The following is a 25,881-nucleotide window of genomic DNA, read 5'->3' on the forward strand; positions in this document are numbered from 1 at the left end:
AATCTGGACCATCAATAACCTTGGCAAGCTCTTCCAATGTTGGTCCCTTTGTCTCAACGTATTTGAAGAACACGCAGCAAAGTTCCAAGAAGATCCAGCACTGTATTACTTTGTTAGTTTTGCGGGCCTCGGAAAAGATTTCTGGACAAAGCATACTGTGTAGATGAGGTACAGCTTCCAGGTCTCTCCCTCAAAGAAGTTGAGGGCCGCAGGGTTGGCGTAATTGTTGAGAGTGAGCGCTGACTGGATGGCAATGTTAAGAATCATGAGACCCTTGGCTCGCAACTGGTAAGGGAGAATTTCCACGGCATATCCAATCAGCAAACCGGACCACGCAATTGCATATGCAACGTTGAAGACCCAGATGAAGAAGATCATGGCATGATTCGCACCCAAAGATCCGTACTCTTCATATAGCGCACAGGTCAAAGTCCAGAAAATGAAGGTGCCAAACATGCCCCCGGTTGAAGTGAGGAAAGTTGGACGGCGACCGACCTTGTCAACCATGAGGGCGAAAGCGATCAATACGATCAGCGATACCATAGACGAACCAGCAGAGAGCTATTGTGGGAGCACTGCTGTCAGTGAGAGGCACATGGTAAGTATATTTTAGGAGCAGAACACTTACGCCAAGCTTAGCCGTCGAGTTTGTGATTCCTGCATTGTCGTACAGGATGTTGGTGTGACTGGATATGGTGGCATTTCCAGACCACTGAGAAAAGATTCCCAACGAAATCAAGATCATCAGCCTGTAACGGTTGCCTGAGCTTCGAAAGAAGTCAAGGTAGCTGCTGTGCTCGTTGACTAAACGCTCCAGCCTGATCGTGTCCCGTCTCGAGCCACGACCTGAAGGCCTTGTCCTTGTCCACTTGGGACGTCTTCGAGTGGTAGACCTGCGCGGCCTCCTCCGAGGCAAGGCGCTCAGCCATGTTGATGCCGCGGCAGTAGACGACAACCAGGCGAGGGGCTTCTCGCGACGCCTCGTCTGCCGCTGCCTTTTCCCTGTTGGCTTTGCGAAAGCGGGCGATAAGGTCAGCGAGCGCCGCCCTGACGGCGGACGCGGTCTGGAGAGGCTCGTTCCGCAAGGTGATCTCTGGGCGGCCAGTGGAGGCGCAGATGATCTTGGCGTTGGCGGCGAGGTTGTAGACGTTGCAGAAGTCGGTCTCGAGGGAGGGAGGGAGCTTCGCCGTGATAAACAACCTCCGCCGGCAGACTATCGCCGTCCTGGCACCTATCTCGAGGAGGAGGGGACGGAAGGTGACGTTAGCGCCGAATATGAGGTGGGCCTCGTCGACGACGACACGGTCGATGGCGTGGCTGTCGTTGAGCGAGTAGACGAGGGACTTCAATAAGGAATACCTTGGTCAGCGGCCAGAGAAAATAGTCTCCTGCTCAGTTCGGACACCTAGACCGAAGCGAAGTCAGAGTCCAGCGACATGATTACTAACAAAGCGCTGTCAACTCCAATAGCCAGAAATTTAACTCAAACAGAAAATGCTCGTGCCAATAAATCCCTGCAAAGTCCTCTTCTCTGGAAGGTGTGCTTCAAACGGAGACCCAACTTGACCGCTCACTTCCATGCGAATTATGTCCGAGTTGAGAGTTGACCAAGATTACTTAACTACACTTGCATCTCCCATTAGGCAAATCCGATGCTGAGAAAAACTATGAGCAGGGTATATACAACAACACCTCACTACGACTCAGATTGGATGTCTCCTTTCCACTTTTTGAACCGGCGAGCGGGCAGTCTCAGGTTAAACATGTGGTCAATCTCCATCACACTTCTTCCCTTCATCTCAGGCAAAAAGAACCAAGAAAGCGCTACTCCGAGAGCACACAGCGCGACATAAAGAAAACCAGTCTTGGCTCCCAGATGGGCAGCGTCGGGGTTATAGGCGTAAGGAAGCAGGAGGTTTATCACCACCGAAGAACCTTGCTGGGCTACACCGCCGATCCCCTGTGTCTTGGCTCGTAACCTCAAGGAACTCGTCTCGCCCATGATGGCGTACGATGCTGGCCACACGCCCATGCCACAAACAATTATTATGAGGATGCATCCCCCAGCCGTGAAGTAGGCGACCGCCGGGCCACGCCAGATGCCGGAAACACCGACGGCCGCCCAGAGCAAGGTTGATATCGATAAGGATATCAGCGTCACCTTTCTCCGGCCGACGCGGGACAGAATCCATATCCCAAGCCCGTTGGCAAATGTACCTACCACGATACCGCCGATGAGAATCATGAGACTGATGCGGGACTTCATGCCGATGGTCTGCAGGAAATAACTTGACTTGGCGATGAGGTCAAGACCGAACAAGGCCGGAAAGAGGTTGGCCATGATGACAATCATCGTTCTCCGGAGGTTCGTACCTTTGAAGCAAGTGAAATAACTGGCCCCGGCAGTCATCTCCTTCTCCTCGATGATGCTGGCGCGAAGTTTCCGCAGGACTGCCATCGAATCGACGCGAGGCGCATACAGTCTTTCTGCAGCCTTGGCCGCCTTGTCAGGCTCACCGCGCTCTTCGAGATACGCGGGGCTTTCGGGGATGATGAGGGACAGAATGAACGGGACGACAGCGAGGGTCCACTGAGAGCCGAAGGAGGCGAGATAGCCAGCCTTCGTCGGCACGTCATTGACGAGGAATACCACGATGGAGCCGAGAAGCTGGCCGATAAGATTGCCTGTCGGTACCAGTCCCATTGCCGAGCCCCGTAGGGCGGTCGGCGCCGTCTCGGAGATGTAGGTCATGGCGGTGACCTTGAGGATGCCAATGGATAGGCCTTGGACAGTCTTGCCGACGAAGAACATGGCGCGCTTCGCGTTCATGTCCGCCGGGAGGTACGAGAAGAAGATGCCACCGACCCCAAGGGCGCAGATGATTGCACCCGTCCGCAGACTCCATATACGCCCGACACGATCCTGGTACCATCCCGCAAAGACGGAGCCGAAGGCCATGCCCAGCGGGATGGATGCGGACCACAGTGAGACCCAAAGCGATGGAATGATAATGTTGCCCTCGTACACCTCGCCGTAGTCTCTCTGGAACGGCTCGACGGCGATGATGGAGCCAACAATCACCAGGGCGTAACCCCAGCCAATGATGACGACGGTGAGGGACACACAGTACGCCACAACTCTGGGGTACTGCCGGATGGCTTGGCCTAGCGGCAGATTGTCCTCGCCTGTGTCATGGCGGACAGACTCGCTGGTTGTTGACTTGATCAGAATGGACATCGATTCGATTCGCTTCCTTCTGGAGCCCGATAGCCGTGAAGTCGAAACCCGATCGTGTCTAGTATCGAGAGTGTGCGAACTATTATTACCGTGTTCTGTGAGTTCGATGTTGTCGGTCGCGATGGAGCCCCTGTCGGCAAGGCTCGTTTTGACACGAAATGGGCTCATCGCTTAATTGGGACTCGGATAACAAAGTTGACTGGGGTGTAATAGAATCGGGAATAGCTAATGCAGGTAAAATGAAATGCCCTCTTTTTGCTTCGATAATTTACTGCTATTGGTGGGATTGGGGCCCGTCAGAGAGCGCTCTGGCTGTCATCTGGATACCAATCAAGAATAGGAGATCGCAGGCTTCTTAAGGATCCTGATGTCTATTTCTTAAATCCTACACACATCAATGCAACCATGCCTCGGCAATGCACCACCAGTCGGATTGAGAGTGTTACTGAATGGGATATCGAGGCGCAGCACGGGAAAACGACAAACAAACATCTCAGAACAATGGCGCAAATAGACCGGTATATGCAGCTTGGCAGCTTACGACGCTGTTACGCACGATTTCCTACAGCATGCAACGACCAGTTGTACTTTGCTGGTGACCGTCGTTCATGTCGGAAACAAGTTACGTCGGCCCGTTCCGTTGCCGTCGTTGGCTCGTTGTATCTCCTTAGGCGTTGACCACGGAAGTAAGCATCTGCGGGAACGGGAACGGGATGAGGGAACGGACTTTGGACGTCTTAACGGTCGAGTTTGACGTTCCTCGCTCCTACGGCTGGCGTTGCATGCCACTCCAATTGGAAGCTAGCCGTAACCGTTCCTACGGACACGGACACGGATTCTTGGTCTAAGCCGCATATCATTCGATCACAGTTTCCAAACGTTGTCTCTAATCGTTACCTCTTCAAGAACTGTTTCTCTAGATACGTGAGGTAACACACATCATAAGAGCCGTCCAAGGTCATTGAAGACAGTGCATCACCCGGCAGGACTCACGGAGGACAACCAACACACCGATCGGAGAACGCCTCAACAGATGGGGATGGGTTTTACTGGTTTATGCTGAATATCTCCGTTTCATCTGACACAGTTTCGTAGTTGGTTCAGGCCAGCCGCTGTTGAAAGATAGACAACCTCCCTTCTCCAGTCTGGTTGAATATCGACATACTGAGCACCAGACTACGGGTTGCATCGTGGCAAGAATCCCTTCAAGACACGAAAGGCCCGTTTCAAGCCCGATCATTTCTGAAGCCGAACAACACACGCCATGGATTCTAGGCCGGTTTGCCACATAGTGACCCCGGTTGGCTGCATGGGTTACGGGTTCGACGAGAACCTCGTGGCCCAAGAGCTGACACAGCTCGCCCCCAGCAAGATTCCAACCGCCATCATCCTCGACGCAGGATCGACTGACAGTGGCCCCGAAAAGCTGGCTCTCGGAACCATGACTTGCCCGCGCTCGGCCTATGTCAAGGATCTTACCAAGTTGTTGAGACTGGTGCACAAGTTTCGAGTTCCGTTGATCTTTAGCTCTGCCGGAGGGGACGGTTCCGATGAACACGTAAGGTTGATGGAGGAGATTATCGAAGAAATATCCGCAAAAGATACGAACCAGTAAGTGTTACTCTTAACTTCCGCAGCAGCCACTTACCCGGATAGGCATTACTCATTTAAGACCATCTCCCTCTTCTCGGGCATCGACAAGTCGGTAATCCTCGAGCGTCTCAGCGCCGGTCGCATCAGCGGGTGCGGAGCGTGCGTTCCAGAATTGACTGCGAAAGACGTAACAGAATCTCCTCGAGTTCTTGCGCAGATCGGACCGGAGCCCTTTATCGACGCTATGGAGGCCACGCCGGACTTCAATGTGATCATCGGCGGCCGGGCATACGACCCTGCCCCTTATGTCGCTTTCTCGATGTACCAGCTCAAATTGCAGCACCCAGATATTAGCCCCGAGCAGCTGGAATCATGCCACGGGGGACTCCTGCATATGGGCAAGATCATAGAATGCGGCGGGTTATGCTCGACGCCCAAGTCCCATGGAGCAATTGCCACTGTCTACGTAGATGGGACTTTTGACGTAAAACCGATCGCCCCTGGGTCGCGTTGCACACCTTTGTCCGTCGCTGCGCATTCGCTATACGAGAACACGCGGCCTGATGTCCTGCGAGGTCCCGGCGGTGCGCTTCACCTGGACCAGGCCCACTACAAGCAGCTCGAAGACGGACGTACAGTTCGTGTCCACGGAGGGAGGTTCATTTCTTCGGCTTCCCACGGCCAGCCGTATCAACTCAAGTTGGAGGCTGCGCGGGTTCTGGGTTACCGGTCCATCGTCATGGGCAGCATGCGGGATCGTAAGTCAACACCCCTGCTCTTGCTTGATATCTCGTGGAATTCCAGCGCCTTTGATTAACGGATACTCATGATATTAGACATTCTTGTCCGGCAGCTGGACGACTTCCTCGTCTCGGTCAAAGCATATGTCAAACAACAGCATTCGGGTATACCCGGAGACTGGGACCTTGATTTTCACGTTTACGGCAGGGGACAGAGCACGCCCACAGGTCCGGGTGAGGTGTTCATCGTCGTGGAAGCTGTCGCGCCGACTCAGCAACTCGCAACGGGCCTTGCATCTACAGCAAGGATTGCCTTGATCGTTAGTATCACAATCCAGGTGAAGCTCGTTGGGGTCGCTAACAAGCATGGCAGCACGGGCCGTACCCGGGTCAAAAAGCAACTTCGGGCAACTTTGCGTTTGGCCTCGCCGGGAAGCTGGAGATCGAGACAGGGCCTTGTGCCCAGTTCTCCGTATACCACCTCATGGACCTAGAACGAGGCGAAGAACGACTTTCCTCCCCTTTTAAAGATGAGACTGGAAGATGTCTCGTTCATGCTAGCATCTCCGTCATTGGGAAAGGTGAACAGGCTCAAATCCCCAATGATTCGCTTGAGGGGAGCAGGGCTGCCGAGTCTAAGCAATCGAATCACGGTAGCAAGGCAGCTACCCTGTCTGGAAATGCAGACGGTCAGGCCGTTCTTGATCGTCGGCCAGAGACATTGTCCGACATCTCGCGCGTTCTTCGATCGAAAAACGCAGGTCCCTACGAGATCACCATGGATGTCATGTTTGAATCCAAATCCGTCTTCGACGCAGTCAAAGCCTCCAGTTTGTTGTCTGCGGAACACGTGGCTGATGCTTTGAATATTGGCCTAGAGGACATTATTTGGTCGGGCTTTTTTGCCCCTGCGCTGGCATTCAAGGTAACGATACCACGCTTCAGGGGTGGGAAGAAGGCTTCTGCAGGGAGCTTCATGGAGAGCGATATTCATGGATCGCAGCAGCATCTGGGGCTTTCGATTATGAAGTTGCCTCCTGGACTCTTATCGTAATTGGGGGATTTTTTTTTTTTTTTTTTTTGTTATTGTGTTTTAGGGTCACGTAAGTTGATCTGCAAAGGTAGAAAGCGGGAGCTCCCATTTAGATTATTATGCATGTCCGGGAAGTCAAAGAACGAACACCCAGTCATTTTCATGGGTATGAGTTTCAATGTTTTACATTGTCGTCCAACACAGAAAGAAAAACCTGGGCATGATCACGAGATATGGCATAGTCAAACAGTTTTCAGCGATACATCCTGGCTAGTGGGTTCGTCCCCTCTTCGTTTTCAAACATTGCAATGCCAGTTGCTTTGCAGTCCAGAGCCCCAGATGGAGTTGCTCTATGATTCATTTACCGTCGAAACAGGGACGGGACGGCGAACCCTGCCGAACACCTAATCTAAGTTCATAAACCTGGGGTAAAATCATCTCCGGAGAGATGACGCAACAGCTGGGATATGTGTGGCTCTGTCCCTGTCGATCTTCAACTCCAGCCGCCAAAGATCAGATGACCCGGGCTGAAACAGCAGTGACGTTTCCGTGGCCAAGGCGGCGCAGCATCACTGTCACCCGGACACGCCATTTACGGTTTCGAAACCGCCTTGAAGAGAGATCTTGGAGAGGTCTTTCGCCCGAGACAACACGGATACTATTAGCCTACTAGAACCCCAAGGCCACAATGTCTAACATGCCCATTTGCGACGTTGATACGCCGGACCCTTGGGTCGTGGCGGCTAACGGCAAGTTTTACCTTACCTTCACCCTCGACAACCGCATCGAGATCTGGGCCTCGCACACGCTCGAGAACTTCCACCACTGCCACAAGAGCGTCGTCTGGCACCCGGCGCCCGGCACCCCGTGGTCCGTCAACATATGGGCGCCGGAGCTGCACTACCTCAACGGCCGGTGGTATATCTACACCTGTGGCGCGCCGCCCGGCGTCGGGAATCCGGGCCACCGGACCACGGTGCTCCGGTCATCGTCGCAGGATCCCATGGACGCCGGGGCGTGGGAGTTCCTCGGCCCGCTCGAGGGCATGCCGGACCAGTGGTCTATCGACGCGACCGTCTTCAGCCCCAACGGACATGACTTTTACTGCTGCTGGTCCGGGTGGCCGCTCGGCGACACGTCCGACTCGCAGCAGGACTTGTTCCTGATCAAGCTGCGCGTGCCGGAGGAAGCGATTCCCGAGACGATGGTCTGCATCTCGCGGGCCGAGTTACCGTGGGAACGTCCGGACGAGGGCCGCCGCGGGGTCAACGAGGGGCCCACGTGGGTGAACATCCCCGGCGTGTTCAGCGGCATCGTGTATTCGGCCGACGGCAGCTGGACGAGTCACTACAAGCTCGGGCTGCTGCCGCTCATAGGGCAGGATCCGCTCGACCCGGCTTGCTGGGCGAAGAGATCGACACCGCTGCTGGTCAGCCATAAGCGGTGCGGGGGTCCGTACGGCCCAGGCCACGCGAGTTTCCTGCCGAACCCGCACGACAGAAGCCGGGTGTACTGCATCTACCACGCAACGAGCAATTTTGGCGAAGGATGGGCGAATAGGAAAGCGAGAGTGATTGATATGGGACCGGAATGCTTTGGGCCTCATGCGCACTCACTGTGCTGCGCGCTGGATCGACACGTGCCGAAACACAGACATGACAGGCCACGGGATTCATCGTGCATCATGTCATGAGATGTGTGGCTCCTTGATATAAGATGGTTCAGCCTCCAGTCATGAAATAGGAGAATGGAGAAGTGTTTGCGTATTTTCTAATGAGTATAACGGTGAGCTGCCCACAGTCATGGACCATGTTCGAACCTCTCACTATGAGCCAGCCGCCTAGGATTAGACGTCCCAATATCAACACCCATTCATTCATTAGCTTCATGAAATATAGTTACGATTCTGAAATTACTTGGCGATGGCGTGCCCGTGTAGAGTTGCCAAGGATCATGTAGTTGAATTATCAAGTCACCACGATGACGAGCTAGGCACAGATCAAGACGCATGGGACGCCTGGTCATCTCCGAGGAACACGCCGGCTACATTCTTAACTCAAATCATGAAGGTTTATTCGTTAGAAGGGCCTCTTTACCAGTCCCCAGCTGTTGAGAACAACCATGGCTCACCCGCCTTTGACTGGGTTTAATGCCAGCAATCATGTTGAGATGAGTATTTTTAACCCCCACCAACCGCACATGGGTTTTCCAACGGAAGATTTACGACCTTTACGGCGTGTGTAAACAAGGTCAAGCATTCCGGCCGAACCTGTGATGTAACTCGATCGAATCAGGAAAACGACGTGTCTTGTCGTCAGACGTGGTGACCCACAACGCCATTGGACTTGAAACCTGATGATTATGAGAGATGAACCCCGTTTGCATTCATCCAGACACACACTCGGGTTTGAATGTCGAATCTTGAGTACGCTTGTCATGCGTCCTTACAAACCCCTAGCAATCAAGGACGATTGGAGGCGAACAAGGTGACTCAGGCTTCGGATTTAATATTGAGATGCCCTCTGCGACAAAGTTTGACGGCCACATCACATAGCCAAAGGACTCGAATCGTATATGTGTATTCTTAACTCAAGAACCGGGAACACTAGTGGTATCGTTGTTTCCTCCCTAATTCATTACCCGACATGGATAAACCGTCGTTATTCATAAGAAAATATTATGCGTCATAAGTAAATATTACGGCAGCATGATGCGCCTCGTTGGCTTTCGGCAAGCACCTCAAAGTCCGTTGGAAGCACAACCAAAGGGCTTGCCGACTGTGCCCGCCCGGAATTCTTCGATGATGCCCTCGACACTGGCATACGTCCCAGCCGTAAGGAAAAGAATACCGGTGAGAATGATGATGATGTTGAGACCCATGGACGCCCAGTCAACGAGCTTGTTCTGTTTGGGGAGCCCGGCGCGGTTGTCGGCGCTCCTCATGCGGAAGTAGGCCACGCCCCAGAAGATAAAGCCGAAGAAGGAGTCGAAGAGAGAAGACATGAGGGAGAGGACTAAGGGGCGGTCAGTATTGCTCATGCAAGGTTGGGCGGGCGGGCTTACGAGAAGAGAAGAAGGGAATCAGCTCGGCGATCAAGAAGGCCAAAAGCCAAAGCGCCACTATTTTCGGGTGTCAGTCCAGCACGATTTCCCCAGCAGCCGCGGGGTCTGCACTCACGGAGAATGGTCGCCCACGAGCCCCAGCCGATGATGGTGTGCTCATGCAGGTGCCTCGTTCCCTTGAACATGCGGAAGAAGAGGAAGCGGGCCGAGACACTGGCGTACAGCACGCCGAGGAAGATGAGCGTCGGGATCATGAAGGAGAAGGACACCTTCTTGTAGACGTCCTCGAGGGAGCCGAAAGCCGGGGCGGTCATGTACTGGTTGCCGACGAAGGCGTAGACAACGGCTCCGACGATGCTAAAGACGATGATTTCGCCGATGGTGACAGCCCATAGAGCCTTCGGGAAGTCGCTGATATAATTAGCACATCGGTGTTTGGCACAAAGGGGGGGGGGGGGGAGTCGTATTGCCTACCGAGGGTCTTTCATCTCAGCAATGAAGCTAGGCAACGTGATCTGGCCGATGAATGTGTAGCTGATGTTCAAGAAGGCGTTCATACCGGCCACAAACGTGGTAGACATGACCGGAACGGCTGTTACGATGGGGTTGCCGCCGGTCTGGGTTACGCCGCTCGCGTCAACGTACGTGGACCGGGGATCGTAGCCGGCGGGATGAGACTGAACACCGGCGAAGATGGTGGCCAGCAGCACCGAGATGAAGGTGAAGGCCGCCGAGGCCGTGCCGGCCTTGGAGAGCGAGTCGAACGTGCGGGGCAGCGAGCAGACCCAGCAGATGACGGTGACGACGATGGAGAAGACGACGGTTCGGCAGACGACGGGGTCGGACTCGGTCATCGTGTTGAGGTACTTGGCGCCGACGAGGACGTGGAGAGCCTGCGCGACAGTCAGCATAGCACTCGCTTGTTGGAGTCCGTTTACGACGGACCTGGATAAACTAGGCAGGGTTAGCACTCTGGACCGGCCACGCTTAGATACGGACTCAAGGACACTCACGGTGTTGTTCAAAATGAACATGACGGCGGTGGCGTACCACGCCCATTTCTTGCCCCAGAAGAGCATCTGGCCAATGTCGCAGACGTCGCGGACTTCGGGATGCCTCAAGCAGAACTGCCAGAGAACCAGAGAACTGCGGGCCGGGGGGTCAGCGTTGGTGGAGGAGTCCCTCCGTTACACGCCAGGCGGGGACGGACGACGTACGTGTAGAGAACAACGAGGGCGATGACGGCGGTGAGGATCAGCCCGGGCACGAGCCCGAGGACGCTGTATGACCACGGGAAGCTCATGATGGCCTAAACGGTCAGCAAGTGGAGCACGGCATGGGCTCGACTAGAGACTCGGAGATACTCACTAGGCAAATGTACTCAGAGAAGAGCAGGCCGGCAGTCTGGGTATGGCCGTCAGCATGCACGCGCACACACGCCGGCGTCTGGGACACTCGATTGCGATCCTACCTTTTGCCAGCTGCAGGTCCGGTACTTGATAGCATGGCCGTCCTCCTCGGCGAGCTGCTTCCCCAGGATGGCGTCGGGGCTCTCCTCGCCGTCCGAGTGCTCGCCCACGCCATCCTGGCGAGGAGCTATCCGGGGGCCGACCTTGGTCGTGCGGCCGCCGAACCAGGCGCTGAGGCCGGTCTGGTCGCCGGTCTCGACATCTGAGCGTACGAAGGCAAGCTCGGCCTCGCCCTTGTCGCCGGGGGCGGTCCCGAGTTGGCGAAGGTCTTTTTCCATGGCATCAATTGGTGTCGCGACGATACGATGCGTCGGTAGGGCACCTTTCAGCGAGGAAGGGGTGATGGATGAGCGGGCGACGCGCCGAATGGTGATCTGTCAGGCGGGAGGGGGTGACAGGCAACGGTCGATGCGTGCGATGAGATGACGTGGTGGGTGCAATGATGCAATGCTACGACAACGACACGACTGACGGGTCACGGACGTGACGGAGAGGGAAGGGAATGGATGAAGAGAAGGACGAGAGATGAGACAGAAAGTTCGGAACAGACTGTTATCAGGCACGGATGGGTATGTAGGAGTAGAGGGCGCGAGCACGTGGGACGTGCAGGTTTAAAGAGGAGGAGAGCGCAGAGACGGGAAGACGAGAATGATCAACCAGATCGGTCCAAGTCCATCGAGGCCGAAAACTGCAAGAATTGTTTGATCCCGGGCAGCTGGAGACTTGAAAGATGCATACCTACTTGCAACCCTCGACGCGGATGGGCTCCCTGCAGGCTACCCTACGCAGTACCATCCATGTAAGCGTTCGCCTTCTGCCCGCCGCACGGCTGGGAAGAGGCCGGTCGGTACATGGCACCGCGCGGAGGGCGGGACGTCGCATGCTAAAAGGGTCGGCTAGAGATTACGATATCCGCCAGCAGCGGACTTCCTCCAGTCAAAGGTCGTGAAATCGTAGCGTGGATCGATGTCAAGGAGAAGGGGCCCAACCAAGGTGTGCTGGGACCCGAAAGAGCGCGCGCGACCCGACCAGCGATCTTCTCTTATCCTTTTTTTTCTTTCTTCATTCCCCAACGTTCCAAAAGCTGAATAGGGTCGCGAGAAGAGTGGCCGAGGTCGCGGGGGCACGTCATTGCAGGACATGGGCAGGGGGCGGCGGAGTGGTTTGTCGGCGGATGAATCCCCCCAGCAAGCATCTTGCAGTAAGTAGTGTGCGGCGACAAGGGGAAACGCTTACCCTCATGAAGACGCTACGAAGGTGCCGTCCAAGGGGCCGCCGACATTGGTCGCTGGAGGGACCGAGTGGGATGTCGCAACCAGTCCAAACTAGTTAGTGGCCGAGTATGATATCACGGTCTACACAGTACTACCAACGTGGACGAACGTTTGTCTTGCCCGCCGCCTCGAAGTCGATAAAGACGAAGCTGGTCGGGATGTACAAGTACACCTCTCTCTCTCTCCTCTGAACGGAAACAGGCCCGAGGAAGCTGAGTTCGCAAGTCGTTGAGGAGCCAATTGACATGCTTGCTAAAAAGACGAGCGGATCGACAAAGACAAGCATCGTAAGGATGCGCCACCAGAAAAGCTTGCTCGTGCTAGTGACGTCGTCCCCCGTCAGCAACGCCCCGCCCCCTCCCTTGCAACGGCTACGGGGGGCAAAGCAGGCAACGCGGCGAGACGGAGGAGCCGTGCCAGCGCCAAGAAGCGGCGTCGGGAGGCGTGGGAAGGGAGAGGTCAAGAGATGGCCAAGAGATGAGGCACTTTGTCTCGGCCCGCGGGTGGATGTAAGCTTGGCAGCCGGGCGTCTCTGAACGGGTGTCTGCTGTTCTCACATTCACTTCGACTTTGCCCCCCAGGGAAACGTTTTACTGAGGCATTCCGAGCGTGGTGACATGAACGATATCTGCACTTTGGCGAGCGAGAACGTCCCCCACGCACCGGGACATCTGTTTACCTACTGTGCCATTGGGCGCCGAGTAAGCTCTGTACAGCATGTGTGAACTAACGTAGCATGGGGGCGTGGAGAGGACCTTGAAGAGACTTCGGGCTTGAAACTAGTTGTACATACCGGTATATGGATGGATCAGTACACCCACCAACTGTGGCCCTCCCTCCACTTCCCCCGTCTGCCTTAGCCCGTAGGCGGCCCAAGACCAAGGATGCTGCATGCGACATGGGCAGGTCGTTGGACAATGGAGGGCTATGCCGCGAAGATCAAGCGTTGCGCTGTGGTCGCTGTCCGCACCGCACTGGACAGTCTCTCGAACAGGCTGCAGCATTGGCCCCCGTAGGCTGTCGAGGCAGACTGACTCGAGGGATCCGTCCTATTATGGAACAAGCAGCTGGGCCAGCCGGAGATGGCGTCGGGAGTCCTTGCGTGCGTTCGAGGGCTTAGCCGGCTTCTTGCTTCGACCGGAGGCTCTACATGGTGAAAATGCCAATCAGCCGAACGTGGCCGGACGTGGCTTTGACACATGGAAAACGCGCAGCAAACGTGGCATGCCCGCCATGCCCTGGCCTTTCGAGATGTAACTCTGGTGATTAGTGCGTAAACTCGAGTTCGGGATCCGGCAGCCATCCATCTGTCTCCCCCAGGAATATGGGCCGGATGGTCGGAATTGCGCCATCGGTATTTAAAATTGCATCAGAGCATAAAGAAAACAGAGAAGCAAAGCCAACCCGGTGGCCCCATCAACGTATGTACGGTACGCTAGGTACACACACATGAGCCAACCTAAACCGGCGGGACGGGTTTTTTGCCTCTACTTCGTACATACTGTACTTCTTTGGTATTGCAGTAGCCTCTTGTGAGAGTGGCAGGGTTCTGTTGATCCCCAGAATCCGCGCACACGCTTGTTCTCTCTATTCCGTGAACATTGCAGAGAGATCGTCACCATGACACACCATCTACCCGCAAACAACTATCCCGTTTGCGCCGTCCTCCATGCAAACCACGCGCGCGCGAGGAAGGGGGAAAAAAGGAGAAAAAAATAGTCTAAATACAACGCTGGGATGATTGTTGTCCTGTCCTGTCCCGTCCTGAATCACGTCGCACTGGAGCTTACTACGACTGCGTCTCGTCCCAGTCGACCCATCTCCGGATGACCTCGTCCACCGCCCCGATGCCCTTCTTGGACGTCTGCACCTCGAACCACTCGCGGTGGACCTGGTTGCACCCGGCGCAGTTGATGGGCCCGGCGTGCAGCCCCAGTCCCGCCAGCTCGATGTGAATCAGCCGCTCGACGCGGTGGACGTGCGGCGTCATGCGCGGTTGCTCCCCGGACGCGGCGCTGGCGCCCGGCAGGTAGGGGTAGTAGCGCAGCACCTCGATCTCGTACGAGCACTGCTTGGTCCACTGCTGCATGCGGCGCTGCACGTTGGCCGCCCGCCCGATCTTGATGAGCATCTTGTCGCCCGCCGACGCGCCGCCGTTGGCCTTGGCGAAGGCCGAGACGACGTCGCTCGACCGGCGCTGGCGCCCCGCGCCCCGCGCCGCCGCCGGCGAGGGTGGCGCGAGCAGGGATCGCGCCTCCTGCAGCGGCGCCGCCTCCTTCTTGGACGTCGGCATGATCCAGAACATGTAGATGTAGCCCGGCTCCTCGGAGGAGCCGTACGGCCGGGCCAGCTCGGCCATCAAGGCAGAGGCCGTCTGCGGGTCGGTCGACGGCGGGATGAGGGAGAGGTATTGCGCCGTCTGGGAGGTCGACAGGGGCTGGGGCGACGGCTGCTGAGAGGAGCTCTTTCGGGAGTTGCTCGAGGCGCTCGGTCTCGGTCGGCCGTTGGAGGGGGACAGGAGCTGGCTCGAGGGGCGGGGCATGGGCGCGGAGCCGCCGTTCTGCACTGGTCGCGGCTGGGGCCGTGGCGCGGGCTGGGGGTCATCGTGGACTTCGTCGATGGGGATGGAGAAGCAGAAGCAGAAGTGCAGCATCTCCTTTTCCTTCTTCGGCGGCCGGGTATTTGCCGCCGTCGCGGGCTCTGGCTTCCCGCCGTTGGGGCGTCCGCCCTGCGGTCGGCTCTGTTTCTTGGTCGGGTTGGACCCGACATCCACGAGGCCGAGGCGGTCGGCGAGGGTATCGATGCTGGAGCGCTGCTCCAGGACGGGCCTGCCGGACAGCCTGGGCCCTGGACTCGACTGTGCAGAGCGGCTGGCAGCCTGGTCCCTGTGGTGATGGCAGTAATGAGACTCCTCGACGACAGTCGGCGATAGCTTCTTGCCGTTGACGGGCGTGACCGGGTTTCGGCACAGGTTCCCAGCACCAGTGAGGCCTTTGCAGGTCGTGTTCGGGTCCTTGGAGTCGGACCGCTCAAGGCGGTCTTCGGGGGTGTTGGCAATGTAGCCCATTGTAGCGCGCCGCTTGGGGTCGGGTCACAATGGGATAGTTCGTAATCGATATCAATTGTTCGTGCGAGCCAAGGCTTGATCTTTCGACTCGGAATGCTAGATTCGGTGGGAAAGGGCACGACCGAAGCTCAAACACGTTAGCGACGGTAGCTGGACTACGCGTCAAGCAGGATAAAGAGTGGTAGAAAAACTATATATATATATATATATATATATATATATATATATAAAGTGTGGTTGACTGGGGAGTTATCGTGACGCAGTTGTGTATGTTTTCTCGAAGCGACTCACGACCCCGGCATGCGTGAATCAAGGCTGCCCCTCCTCCCAAGACAAGACAGGACAAGATAGCCTCGCGAGTGACGAGCTACACAGGATGCAGCGCCAGCCCATCTTGACTGAGGTTGGCCCCATGTCACGAGGTGGGCGCGGAGTCGTCGTGACTAGGGGGACTGACTGGAGGAGGTTGGGCCACGACGGGGTCAGAGAACAGGGCATCGAGCCCGCCGAAGCTCCTGAAGGGGCCTCTGAGAACCTGTCATGTCGACAGGGGTGGGTGTAACATATGTGTGTGTCTGTGTGTGTGTGTGTGTGCGTGTGAGTGTGAGCTGTTGGCGCCCAAACTGCGCCGACAGGAACGCCATGTTATGATGTGGCGCACCAAAAGTGGCTGGTGTATGTGTGGCTCGTCCTGTGGCAGCGTGCCCTAGTGTGGCTGTGAGCCTGCATAGCCTCATCTATCCGGTTGTGGCTTAGGCGGTTTCTTCCTTTCTTCCTCCTCAGCCACATCTCGCTTGACCTTGAAATCTGTACCACAACACCAGGAACTCCATCACCATCTCTGCATCGCTGACCTACCCAGACATCAAGGCTCAGGGGATGGATGATATATCTAGACGTAGCCGCCCTCGCGCACCAGACCTTAAGTGTCTGGGTGGTCCAAAGGCCGGCCATGAGTCGATTGCAAGTCAGCATCGTGGGTTGCACGCGGTGCCCAAATGTCTAGGACCTCATCGCACGTCTTTCCATTTCGCTGATCTGGCTTGCGGCAGTGATGTAACCTACGGGTGAGAAGGGCCTCCCAGCTCTGGACATGGCAAGGGCACCCGCACCGTGACGAAGGCGTCGGCTCGATCAACAGCCAAGCTGCTATCTTCGGGCTTCATATAAAGGCCGAACAAGCCGGCGAGCCGGGTTTTCAAGGCCACGACTCCTGAATCCTTGCGTAATAGCTCATCACGTCGAGCCCCATCACTTATATGGGTCGCCAATATTGGCATACGTAACTTCTCACGGCGGTCTCGAGCATCACCATTCACACCGCAGGCCACAGCTCGAATTTGTTCAAAGGCCGTTTGATTAGTATGTCTTTAGCGTTGATGAGACGTGCATCCGAGCGGCCTTGGACTCCCCTGTCGCCGCACCGCGGATGGGCTTACCGCCGCATGTTCGTCACTACAGTCCGGGGCGCGCGACTGATCAGCGAGTCGGCGGCCAAAACGGCCTAGATCGATCTCGGAAGAAGACTGCTGCAGCCCGGCCAACTTGGACCATCCCTCCCGCGCCATCTCGCGGTTGACACAGGCGTGCATAATCGGGTTATGCTGGCGATGTCGGCTAGGCAAGTCGCTTAATTACCCGGCATGGTGCGCGAAACCAAAGAATGACCAAGATGGCATTAACTGAAGCTCGTGACTCGTTCCACACCGGGCACAATGGCTTGTTTCGAGGGCACTCAGATTGCCTGTGATAAACAATACCTAATTGCGAGAGACGGAAACATGGCATTCTCTCACCATCCATTCACCAGTTCGCCAACTGACCGCCTACTCGTCCGCAGCGTACAAAACCGTGGACTGGTTTACGTGTAGCCAGCTGCCCTGGGTCCGGTAATCTCCAGAATCGCACCACAAACAGACCATCGGCAAGTGGATCACCCGGGGTGGAGCAGCCTTGGGATATGGGCGCCTCCATGCCTCTTCTAGCTGGACAAGCAACAGCTCTGGGCCCGTAGTTCTGGTTAGTCTTCCGTGATCCCTGTTGCGGCGTCTGACACTGACAGAGAGACCCAAAGGGAAAGAGAACGAATCGAAACAAAGGCGATCAGATGCCGCCTCTGGACTCGTCACTTTTATCAGCGATAGAGCCAACCAATGGTAGAAGCAAATACCAACATGCAGTATTCGTATTCGGGATGTGCTCTTCTATCCTCATTCTAGAAGCACAGATTTGACCTTGGCGAGATGGGAAAATACGCCGCTTTGTCGTACCACCTCCTGAGCGGATGCCGGTGAATTTTGATCATGCCACTGGCATCTGCCCCCCCTTGCACCGTCCCCGAGTCTTCAAACAACGATCCAAAGCCCGCCATGTCCACACGCGTAGCTGTTGGTGCACGAGATCCAGGTCCCCGCTGGATGTACATGAATGTTTATAAGTCCTTAAGCCGACCCCTTCTCTGCTTTCTTGCGCCCTTGTTAAACCCGGTATCGCTGTTTCGTCGTGCTTTGAGACCAGCCTCTCTCGTCTTTCTTCCAGTCACTCTCTCGAGCTCTCTCACTCAAGTTGGGGTGCACCCGACACCATGTCGTCCTGGTAAGCCACCACCAGATACTCTGTTCTTGCGATGCATAGTCCGACATCAGCTTACACATTCAACGCAGGAACTCGACTGTCGTGTTCCCCAACCACACCTCCACACAGGACTATTTCGGCGTGCTCGACGACGTCAGCAGGTACAATGTCCAGCTCAACGTCGTTGAGCGCCTCTGGGCGGCATGGTATCTGTGGATGCAGAACGACATCCTCGCCACAGGCATCATGACCTTTGTCATGCACGAGATCGTTTACTTTGGCCGCAGTCTGCCGTGGATCATCATCGACGCGATCCCCTGTTTCCGCAGATGGAAGATCCAAAAGGTGCGCGCCTCCGGCCCCTTCGCCGCCTTCGCGCTGCGGATGATCGCACGTAGTCCTGTCAAACCCATAGAATAGACGTCGACTGACGATTCCTCCAGCAAAAAATCCCAACCTGGAAAGAGCAGTTCGAATGCGGCGCCCTCGTCCTCTTCAGTCACTTCACCGTCGAGCTCCCGCAGATCTGGCTCTTCCACCCCATCGCCACCTGGTGCGGCCTCGATTACGGCGTGCCCTTCCCGCCCTGGTGGAAGACGGCCTATCAGATCGCCATCTTCTTCGTCCTCGAGGACACCTGGCACTACTGGGTGCACCGCGGCGCCCACTGGCCCCCGATCTACAAGTCCGTCCACAAGATGCACCACTACTACTCGGCGCCCTTTGGCATGACGGCCGAGTACGCCTCTCCGATCGAGGTCATGTTCCTCGGCCTCGGCACCGTCGGGTGCCCCGTACTCTGGGTCCTCATCACCAAGGACCTACACCTATTCACCATGTACTCGTGGATAGTCTTGCGGCTGTTCCAGGCCATCGACAGCCACTCCGGCTACGACTTCCCCTGGTCCTTGAGGCACGTTCTCCCCTTCTGGGCCGGCGCCGAGCACCACGACGTGCACCACGAGAAATTTATCGGTAATTATGCCTCGAGCTTCCGGTGGTGGGACTACATCATGGACACCGAGGCCGGGGCCGAGGCCCACCAGCGCAGACGCGAGAAGAGGATGGCCAAGGCCAAGAAGGCCCAGTAGATGCTTCGGGAGTATCTCCAGACGGGACTGGACAGGAGGGAAATCAAGCATGGTGACATAGTATTTCCCGGTAGGGTTCGAAGAGGCTGGAGTCGTTTAAAAGGACCAGGCTGTGTGTTCTTTCTTCTACGGCCGTAATGACAACCTTGTTGTAAAGAATTGTAATTTGACTAGATTTATACACGAAATGTGACGATCTCTATCGTCACCTTCTTTAACGTTACACAACGTCAAATTGATTGCCCTCGGCAACGAACATTACGTATTCGGGGGGGGGGGGGGGGGGGGGGGGTCATCTTGGCAGCTTAGTAGGTAATGCGACGGATCCTCGACTGATGATTTGCCTTGACCAGCCTGAAGACAGATTCTGCCAAACTCCAACTACTGGGACCTGTAAGACGTTTCGACAAAATCGTAACCTTTTCTCGAATATATTGGTGGGAATGGCCCAAGACGGAGCCTATTAACCTGTTATTGATTTACACCACCTGAGAAGGTTTCGTAGACTTCGTCCATAAGCCCGAAAAGGGTGTGTGCTACGGTACTTAGGAGAAACCCTTACCTCGTTTTAATCCCCTAGCCACCAGTTTTTCTATCATACGACCTTCAAGATGCTTTGAGTATCCCCCGTTCCTGACTTCGATCACCCTATTCAGGTTTTGACATGAGTTTGGATCCATATCTAACGCAGTTGGCGGTGTGCACTAAAGCAAATGGCGGGTTTCGACAAGCTGCTCCTTGGAAAAGAACATTGTGGCTGGGAAGAGCATGTGAAAGAGCGGAACAAATTAGGCGATCTGATGGATTCTTATGCAGGCATCAACGCATAAAATATTAATAGTAAGCTGCACGCCGAGCCCATTCATAGTGGCAGTGCTTGATTGTACGAGAAAAAGGGGTTGTCATAATCTTTCGATAAACGAATGGCTATTCGCTGGCTAAAGCAAAGGACCGGCCTGCATCACCACCACTTTGTACGTATGCTCTGGTCTTTGGGTCCTAGACTGGTCATGTTTGCTCCAAGTTGAATTGCCTGTTAGATCGAGCTAGTAGCAGGTAACCAAAGTCCCTTATCTGTCACCATATCAAATCTCGTCCTACGCATATTCGATGAAACCATGCATGTAAGCCATACGCCGATGCGGCACGCCGTATCCCCTTTTAGGCTGCGTCCAAGTGATGCAAAATCGGGCCAAAAACGGTCCAGGATTCTCATTGAGAATCTCACGATGCACGTGGATAAACCACGTCGTTGAGAAATGTCATCAAAGGTGATCTATAGATGGGTTGACCTGTCCTTATGGTTCATCTTTCTCATCCCCATAATCATCAGCAGACTTCGTCGCTGAAGACTGCAGTTCTTGTGTTCTATTTCAGCATCTTACCCTCACTAAAGCCATGCTGCGCTACCTTCTTCCTGCCCTGGCCGCGACGGCGGTCCTAGCCAAGACTGACCAAGAGGGCTGCACGTCCTTCACATCGACCGTCACCGTCGACCCCTCTCTGCGGGATATGGCAACACCTACGAGACTGTGATCTGGTATGTCCCCAATACGCTCAAAATATACAGAGGTGTCAACTGCGGCGGCAGTCGCGCGCCGCCTCGTAAGGTTCCTGGCTGTCCAGCATATCCCAGCACCAACACCGTCACCACGAGTTTCCTCGCCACCAACCCAGCCGCCAGACCAACGGCCACACCTACGTCTCTAGCTACAAGAACGCTGGAGACCACCCCAACCGCCAAGCTCACCCTCGTGATGCCCATGTCTACAGGAGAGAGCGTGCCCACAGGCCAAGGGAGCAGCGCATCAGAGGGCAATAGCACGATAACGGCTACTGATCTTGCTGCGACTGCTACCACCCTAGCAACAGACACAAGCGGCACTCAGAGCAGAACAGAGGCGGTTTCGACCACCGGGGTTCCAGCGGGGGCGGGGCCAACAGCTCGAGCGGGTGTGGCGGCAGTTCTCGGTCTTGCTGTCGCCGTTATAGCGATTGCTTGAACCCCAAAGATGCCAAGTTGAAATATGAGGAATAGCAAGCTGGTTACTTAAGCGATGACTAGGCATGCCAAACGAGCGATCAAAAACACCATGCTCTGGGATCCAAAACAGAATATTTCTGGCGCGGAACAGTACCCTGTAGTTCCCGCCGGTATTGACAATGGCTTGTGCTTCGTCTGCAACAGGTCTTGATACACTTGGCAGAATGTCTACGCGTAGCATGTGCCCGGCGTTATGGTGCCAACTTGGGCTTAACTTAATGTTTAGACAATACACAAGATGAACTTTTGTCAATGCTCCGCAGTTAAACGCCTGATACTTTAAAGCTGCTGTGACCAATTCCCCAAGGCCCCGAATTGCTGTCTCCGACCTGACGAATCCGACAACTGAACTCGATCTGCATTGCAGAACCCCGCAAGCCCAGCTGTGATCTACCTGGATTAGCGCAGTTATTCCTGGTCCATTTAACCTTTCGGCTGGGTGGACGGCATGAATCACGGATTTGAACCAGAGGCCGAGACCGACAAATTAAGCCAGCGAGGCCGCCGCGGGCCGCCGCGCGCCTCCGAGGCATCAACGACACCCCCACACTTGACAGGTCCCCAGTTCCCGGCAAGCCTGGGTCTGCTTGAGCTTTGAGTTTCACATGAGGGATTGAGGCATTCACGACACGTTTTATGCGCGGTTGTATATAATGCGGTGGCCTCTTGCGCGATTGTTAGTCGGCCGTTAAACCCGAGGACACAAGTTTGGCGGCCGGTGACAAAACTATGCAGCAGGGTAGGTAGCTGTTCAGCCACCTTCTGCTATTCGCCGTCCAAGCTTCATCCGTCGAGTTTCCATGCACCGCACATGTACCGTCTCGGGACGAGCTGAAGACCGGCAGCATGGAACGGCACTTCCGCACAGCACATGAATCAAGGCGGCACCGAGGAGAAGCTTATATAAGTTCCATAGGCCCTCTCGGCTTCCAACGCAGAAACTACAAGGGCATCTTCATTCAACAATCTATCAATCTAACCCAAAACGAGAATCAAGTACCGTAGATCGGACACTTTCTCGCTACATCAACTGTTCGCCTCATCTTACCACACACATTTGGACAAAATGGCTTTCTTCGTTGTTATTACCCCCAAGATCCGTGCCGACAAGAAGGACGAGTTCCTCGCGACCTGGCCCAAAGTCAAGGAGGAAATTTCCAAGCAACCCGGCGTTGTTGGCGTGGCCGGCGGTCAAGTTGTCAACGAGAGCGGGACGCCCGTGACCGAGTTCAAGTATATTCAAACCTTAGGTGAGTGTCGTCCCATACCTGACAACTCTCGCCTGCACATCTGACAAAGGTTTCTACAGTTTTTAACTCGGAAGCGGACGAGAAGGCTTTCGCCGAGTCGGCGTGGGCGAAGGAGCATGAAGCCGATGTCGAAAAGTTTTGTGAAGGTCCGCCACGCATCGCGAAGTTCGAGACGGGCCCTCTTCCCGCCGAGAAATCCAAGGCCTTTACGCAGTTCACATTCATCAATATCACAGACGAAAGCAAGCATGAGGAGGTGAAGCAAGCCTGGCAGGATCTCGTTGCAGCCCTTGGCCAGACCCCAAAGTTCGGTGGAATGGGTATAGGTGACGAGCAGGGTACTGGAATGGGTGTTCTGGGCTGGGATAGCGAAGACGTAAGTCGCCTACATCGGCGTTTCCCAAATTTCGATGCTGACGGTTTGAATACAGGAAGCTGGAGCGGCGTATACTAAACCGGAGGCCCAAGCTGCTTTGCAAAAGTACAAAAGCTTTGGAAAAGACGTGGCAGTCTTGGTCAAGCTAGAGGCATGAAAATGCAAATGAAGGGATCATGATCAGTTATCTTTGCAGAAGAATATGTTCTCACCAGCTTCCGTGGTAGAGTTGGCTAAGCTGAATATAACTGGTTGTCCCGCTTTGTTTCGTGTCAACTAAAGGATACGTGGTCCATACCTGTGCTGGTTGCCTTCTCCGGCCGTGCAGCATGATTATCACAGAATATGCCCAAAACCGGTGCCCTTGTGGTATTAAAAACTTCTTATAATACTCTCAAAAGCGATGCAAGAATAAGGCGAGCAGTTTGATGCTGCCAGCAATACACTCTTCCCACGTATCTGCCTTCAAGCCAATGACGCTCGAACAAAAATAACGAGAGCGAAGGAACACCTGTTACCTGTTTCCGATGGCTTGAACGGAAGGGATTTGCTCACAGATGTGAATGCTGCCAAGATTATAGATGAATTCAGGGAACAAATCAACTTCTAGTGGCGTTTACTGTAATGTGACTACCTTCTCAGGCTTGTATGAATGTACGTAAAATGTAAATCTTTTGACACTTATAGTAATTACGTCACACTACGGTGTAGTAGATGGTATTCATGACGTTTAATTCATTAAAGACTTCTCGAAGATTAGCGAAAACAATGAGGATAGTTTAACAATTACTGATTCATACATCCAATAACGAACCCCGAGGTAACTATCACAAGCTAGGCCCCTGATGACCAACAACCACAGTGTCGGCCTCGCCTTTGGAAGACCTCCCCGAATCAACGTGTCTACGACGCAGGTTGCCCGCATCATCGTGCTCATTATCCCATTGGGCCAGTTCAGAGAGCGGCACTTGAACAGGACGATGCGTGTTGGCGCCATTGTCGGAAGCCTCAAGGATTTCTGGTCGGATTCTGTAACCTTTCCATTTGGGCAACAACCACATCCAAGTGGCGTAATAAAGAAAACAAACAATGATGCTAATATCATCAAAGTCAGCGATGTATCTCCCACACCATAAAGAAGATTAGGGGACTTACATAGCAATGCCGACGACGCAGTATGTTGCATACCAGAAGTTGACGCTACCTGAATACGGACCATTCTTTGGTGGCCACCAAGGCATGACAAGGATATAGACTTGAATCAGGATGAAGAAAATGACTGTTACATGCCACGACTTGAATTCCGTACGTCCCAGATTGGCGGCCGGGTGCGAATAAGATAGACACCAAACGCCATGACAGAATGGAAGATGCCGTCCGGGTACGTCTTCAAGCTGACGGCTTTGGGTACATTAGCGATGGCACGTCTCGCAAGAAGAACGGATACTGACCAAACTGGAATGCATCTCCAGCAGGGGGGACAACAATCATGATGTCGCGGTGCCTTCAAGGCATCGCGCAGCCTTGTGGGGATCCGACCGGGAGCCCAAAAGCGAGTTTATTTAAATTCAGCGCCCACTTCCCCTCATAAGAGCCGCGTACTGGTCCATTAAGAGCTGGTACGCGGGCAGCTGCTCTGCGGGGAGCGAGCCACCTACGAGGGCGTCGATTGCGGAGCGAATGGCAGCCACTTGACCCTCGTTCACAACGGCAACAGCCGTGCTGGAGGGGGCAAGGCCAAACGAAACCGCGCCAACTGATGTGTTTACGCTAGATCTGCCACCGAGCACGCCCTGAGGCGGTGCCTGGGGGGTAGGCGTTACTAACGCCACCTCGTCGCTCTTCTGTGTACCAACTTGAGGATCCCCGTGAGGGAGACTGGCCTCAAAGGCAAGACGGCTTCGTAACGCGCTAGTTGCTCGGCTGAGGACCTGCATCACTATGTTAGAAGCAAACTAAACTTTGCGCTGGAAACATACACTAGGAGCACTGTTGCTACGCTTTAGAAAAACGATTAGAGCAAAGTGAATGGGGCAAAACCCTGTGGGAAACGCGAATAAGTTGTGGTGTCTAAGCTAAGTTCCGTGCGAAATAATGAGAGGGGAAAATGACCCCCTTGAAGGCTGTGGGCCCTCTGCCTCAGGCTCCAATGGCCTTAGGCCTAAACAAGTTGGCCGATGACAAGTTGGCGCCTACGCCACTGCTAACTATTCCTCTTCCCCTAAAAAGAATAAAGCTATTACTACCCTGATTATTATATCTTTATCCTTCTAAAGAAATTAGTCTGTAAACACTAGTAATAGTCTGTTCTTATCCCCCTAAAAAAGAATAACTTAGTGTGCTAACCTAATATAAAATAGCCTTTCCCTAATATTATGATTCTGCTGCCTAATAATGCCTTCTTAAACTTCCCTAGGATGCTATTAATTGGTTCTAAATGCTTTAATGCTTCTTTATAACCTCTAGTTGTATTACCTAGTCCTTAATATATAGGAGGTCTCTAAGTACTAATCTAATTAATTAAAGTATAATAGTTAGTCTTAAAGACTATCCTCTAATAGTAAGCTTTAATATTAATGTTAAGACAATAGAGTATAAAATAGTTAAGGCTATCTAAGTATATAGTCTATAGGTAATATTAAAGGTTCCTTAGTAAAGTGGTTACCTTATCTTAAAGGGTAGGGTTAGTGTAGATAATTTAGAGCTAAGTAAAGCCTTTACCTAGTTCTCTATAGTATTAGAAGATAACCTGTAGATAGTTATCTACTGTAGTTAAGTCTTAGTTATGCCTAGGGCTAGCTTAGAAAGAAGTATTAACTATCCTTTACTTAACAAGGATACTAAATACCTAGAGGTATTTAATAAGTTCTGCCTTGTTAGTTAGTTAGAGTATCTAAAGGATATTAGTATAGGTAGAAGTGTACCCTAGATAAGCACTAATAGTATAGCCTAGAGTAATTGCGTAGACAGTGCTACCTTGTCTAACTTGGTTAATGATTCTAAGAATAACTTATAAGGTCCTATAGTAGACAGGTTGTATAGTAAGATCTCTTAGGGTAGCCAGGAGTA

At 54.1% G+C, this 25,881-nt stretch overlaps 11 protein-coding genes across 11 annotated transcripts; 6 read left to right on the forward strand and 5 right to left on the reverse strand.

Annotated features, from left to right (window-relative positions):
- Positions 1-832, reverse strand: LY79DRAFT_478925 (general substrate transporter; the record flags this gene model as incomplete). Its single annotated transcript, XM_060553255.1, has 4 exons — positions 1-100; positions 157-561; position 623; positions 672-832. Coding segments are annotated over 4 exons (667 nt in total), but the record flags the coding sequence as incomplete, so codon positions are not given.
- A 493-nt stretch (positions 833-1,325) lies between these two features.
- LY79DRAFT_653924 (alpha glucoside transporter) lies at positions 1,326-4,504 on the reverse strand (the record flags this gene model as incomplete). Its single annotated transcript, XM_060562622.1, has 2 exons — positions 1,326-3,401; positions 4,500-4,504. The coding sequence occupies 2 exons, from the start codon at positions 4,502-4,504 to the stop codon at positions 1,697-1,699; spliced, it is 1,710 nt and encodes a 569-aa protein (XP_060407705.1). The 3' UTR covers positions 1,326-1,696.
- Positions 4,131-6,201, forward strand: LY79DRAFT_85053 (3-methylaspartate ammonia-lyase). The gene is made up of 3 exons (XM_060565164.1): positions 4,131-4,849; positions 4,895-5,589; positions 5,668-6,201. The coding sequence occupies exons 1-3, from the start codon at positions 4,503-4,505 to the stop codon at positions 6,063-6,065; spliced, it is 1,440 nt and encodes a 479-aa protein (XP_060407706.1). The 5' UTR covers positions 4,131-4,502; the 3' UTR covers positions 6,066-6,201.
- An 82-nt stretch (positions 6,202-6,283) lies between these two features.
- Positions 6,284-6,625, forward strand: LY79DRAFT_482045 (CAIB/BAIF family enzyme; the record flags this gene model as incomplete). The annotated part of the gene is made up of 1 exon (XM_060553272.1): positions 6,284-6,625. A coding segment is annotated over one exon (342 nt), but the record flags the coding sequence as incomplete, so codon positions are not given.
- A 381-nt stretch (positions 6,626-7,006) lies between these two features.
- On the forward strand, positions 7,007-8,483 carry LY79DRAFT_571775 (alpha-L-arabinofuranosidase II). The gene has a single exon (XM_060559284.1). The coding sequence runs from the start codon at positions 7,293-7,295 to the stop codon at positions 8,295-8,297; it is 1,005 nt and encodes a 334-aa protein (XP_060407708.1). The 5' UTR covers positions 7,007-7,292; the 3' UTR covers positions 8,298-8,483.
- A 709-nt stretch (positions 8,484-9,192) lies between these two features.
- Positions 9,193-11,528, reverse strand: LY79DRAFT_85114 (transmembrane amino acid transporter). Its single transcript, XM_060565165.1, has 9 exons — positions 11,139-11,528; positions 11,036-11,071; positions 10,885-10,976; positions 10,681-10,813; positions 10,613-10,621; positions 10,142-10,560; positions 9,783-10,078; positions 9,668-9,724; positions 9,193-9,618 (listed from the first exon to the last, which is right to left on the reverse strand). Exons 1-9 carry the CDS (start codon positions 11,412-11,414, stop codon positions 9,344-9,346), a joined length of 1,593 nt encoding a protein of 530 aa, XP_060407709.1. The 5' UTR covers positions 11,415-11,528; the 3' UTR covers positions 9,193-9,343.
- A 2,287-nt stretch (positions 11,529-13,815) lies between these two features.
- LY79DRAFT_571781 (meiotically up-regulated gene 113-domain-containing protein) lies at positions 13,816-14,608 on the reverse strand. Its single transcript, XM_060559285.1, has one exon. It carries the CDS (start codon positions 14,539-14,541, stop codon positions 14,200-14,202), a length of 342 nt encoding a protein of 113 aa, XP_060407710.1. The 5' UTR covers positions 14,542-14,608; the 3' UTR covers positions 13,816-14,199.
- Positions 14,609-17,593: 2,985 nt separating this feature from the next.
- On the forward strand, positions 17,594-19,410 carry LY79DRAFT_85191 (fatty acid hydroxylase superfamily protein). Its single transcript, XM_060565166.1, has 3 exons — positions 17,594-18,072; positions 18,141-18,441; positions 18,495-19,410. The coding sequence occupies exons 1-3, from the start codon at positions 18,062-18,064 to the stop codon at positions 19,140-19,142; spliced, it is 960 nt and encodes a 319-aa protein (XP_060407711.1). The 5' UTR covers positions 17,594-18,061; the 3' UTR covers positions 19,143-19,410.
- Positions 19,411-20,540: 1,130 nt separating this feature from the next.
- LY79DRAFT_680090 (uncharacterized protein) lies at positions 20,541-21,558 on the forward strand (the record flags this gene model as incomplete). Its single annotated transcript, XM_060564535.1, has 2 exons — positions 20,541-20,633; positions 20,672-21,558. The coding sequence occupies 2 exons, from the start codon at positions 20,541-20,543 to the stop codon at positions 21,143-21,145; spliced, it is 567 nt and encodes a 188-aa protein (XP_060407712.1). The 3' UTR covers positions 21,146-21,558.
- A 694-nt stretch (positions 21,559-22,252) lies between these two features.
- On the forward strand, positions 22,253-22,969 carry LY79DRAFT_584692 (uncharacterized protein; the record flags this gene model as incomplete). The annotated part of the gene is made up of 3 exons (XM_060560423.1): positions 22,253-22,436; positions 22,496-22,812; positions 22,868-22,969. The coding sequence occupies 3 exons, from the start codon at positions 22,253-22,255 to the stop codon at positions 22,967-22,969; spliced, it is 603 nt and encodes a 200-aa protein (XP_060407713.1).
- Positions 22,970-24,380: 1,411 nt separating this feature from the next.
- Positions 24,381-24,749, reverse strand: LY79DRAFT_584693 (uncharacterized protein; the record flags this gene model as incomplete). The annotated part of the gene is made up of 1 exon (XM_060560424.1): positions 24,381-24,749. The coding sequence occupies one exon, from the start codon at positions 24,747-24,749 to the stop codon at positions 24,381-24,383; it is 369 nt and encodes a 122-aa protein (XP_060407714.1).
- Between the last annotated feature and the right edge of the window lie 1,132 nt (positions 24,750-25,881).

This window comes from Colletotrichum navitas, assembly GCF_030913465.1.
Source record: "Colletotrichum navitas strain CBS 125086 chromosome Unknown LY79scaffold_133, whole genome shotgun sequence".
Classification (NCBI taxonomy): Eukaryota; Fungi; Ascomycota; class Sordariomycetes; order Glomerellales; family Glomerellaceae; genus Colletotrichum; species Colletotrichum navitas.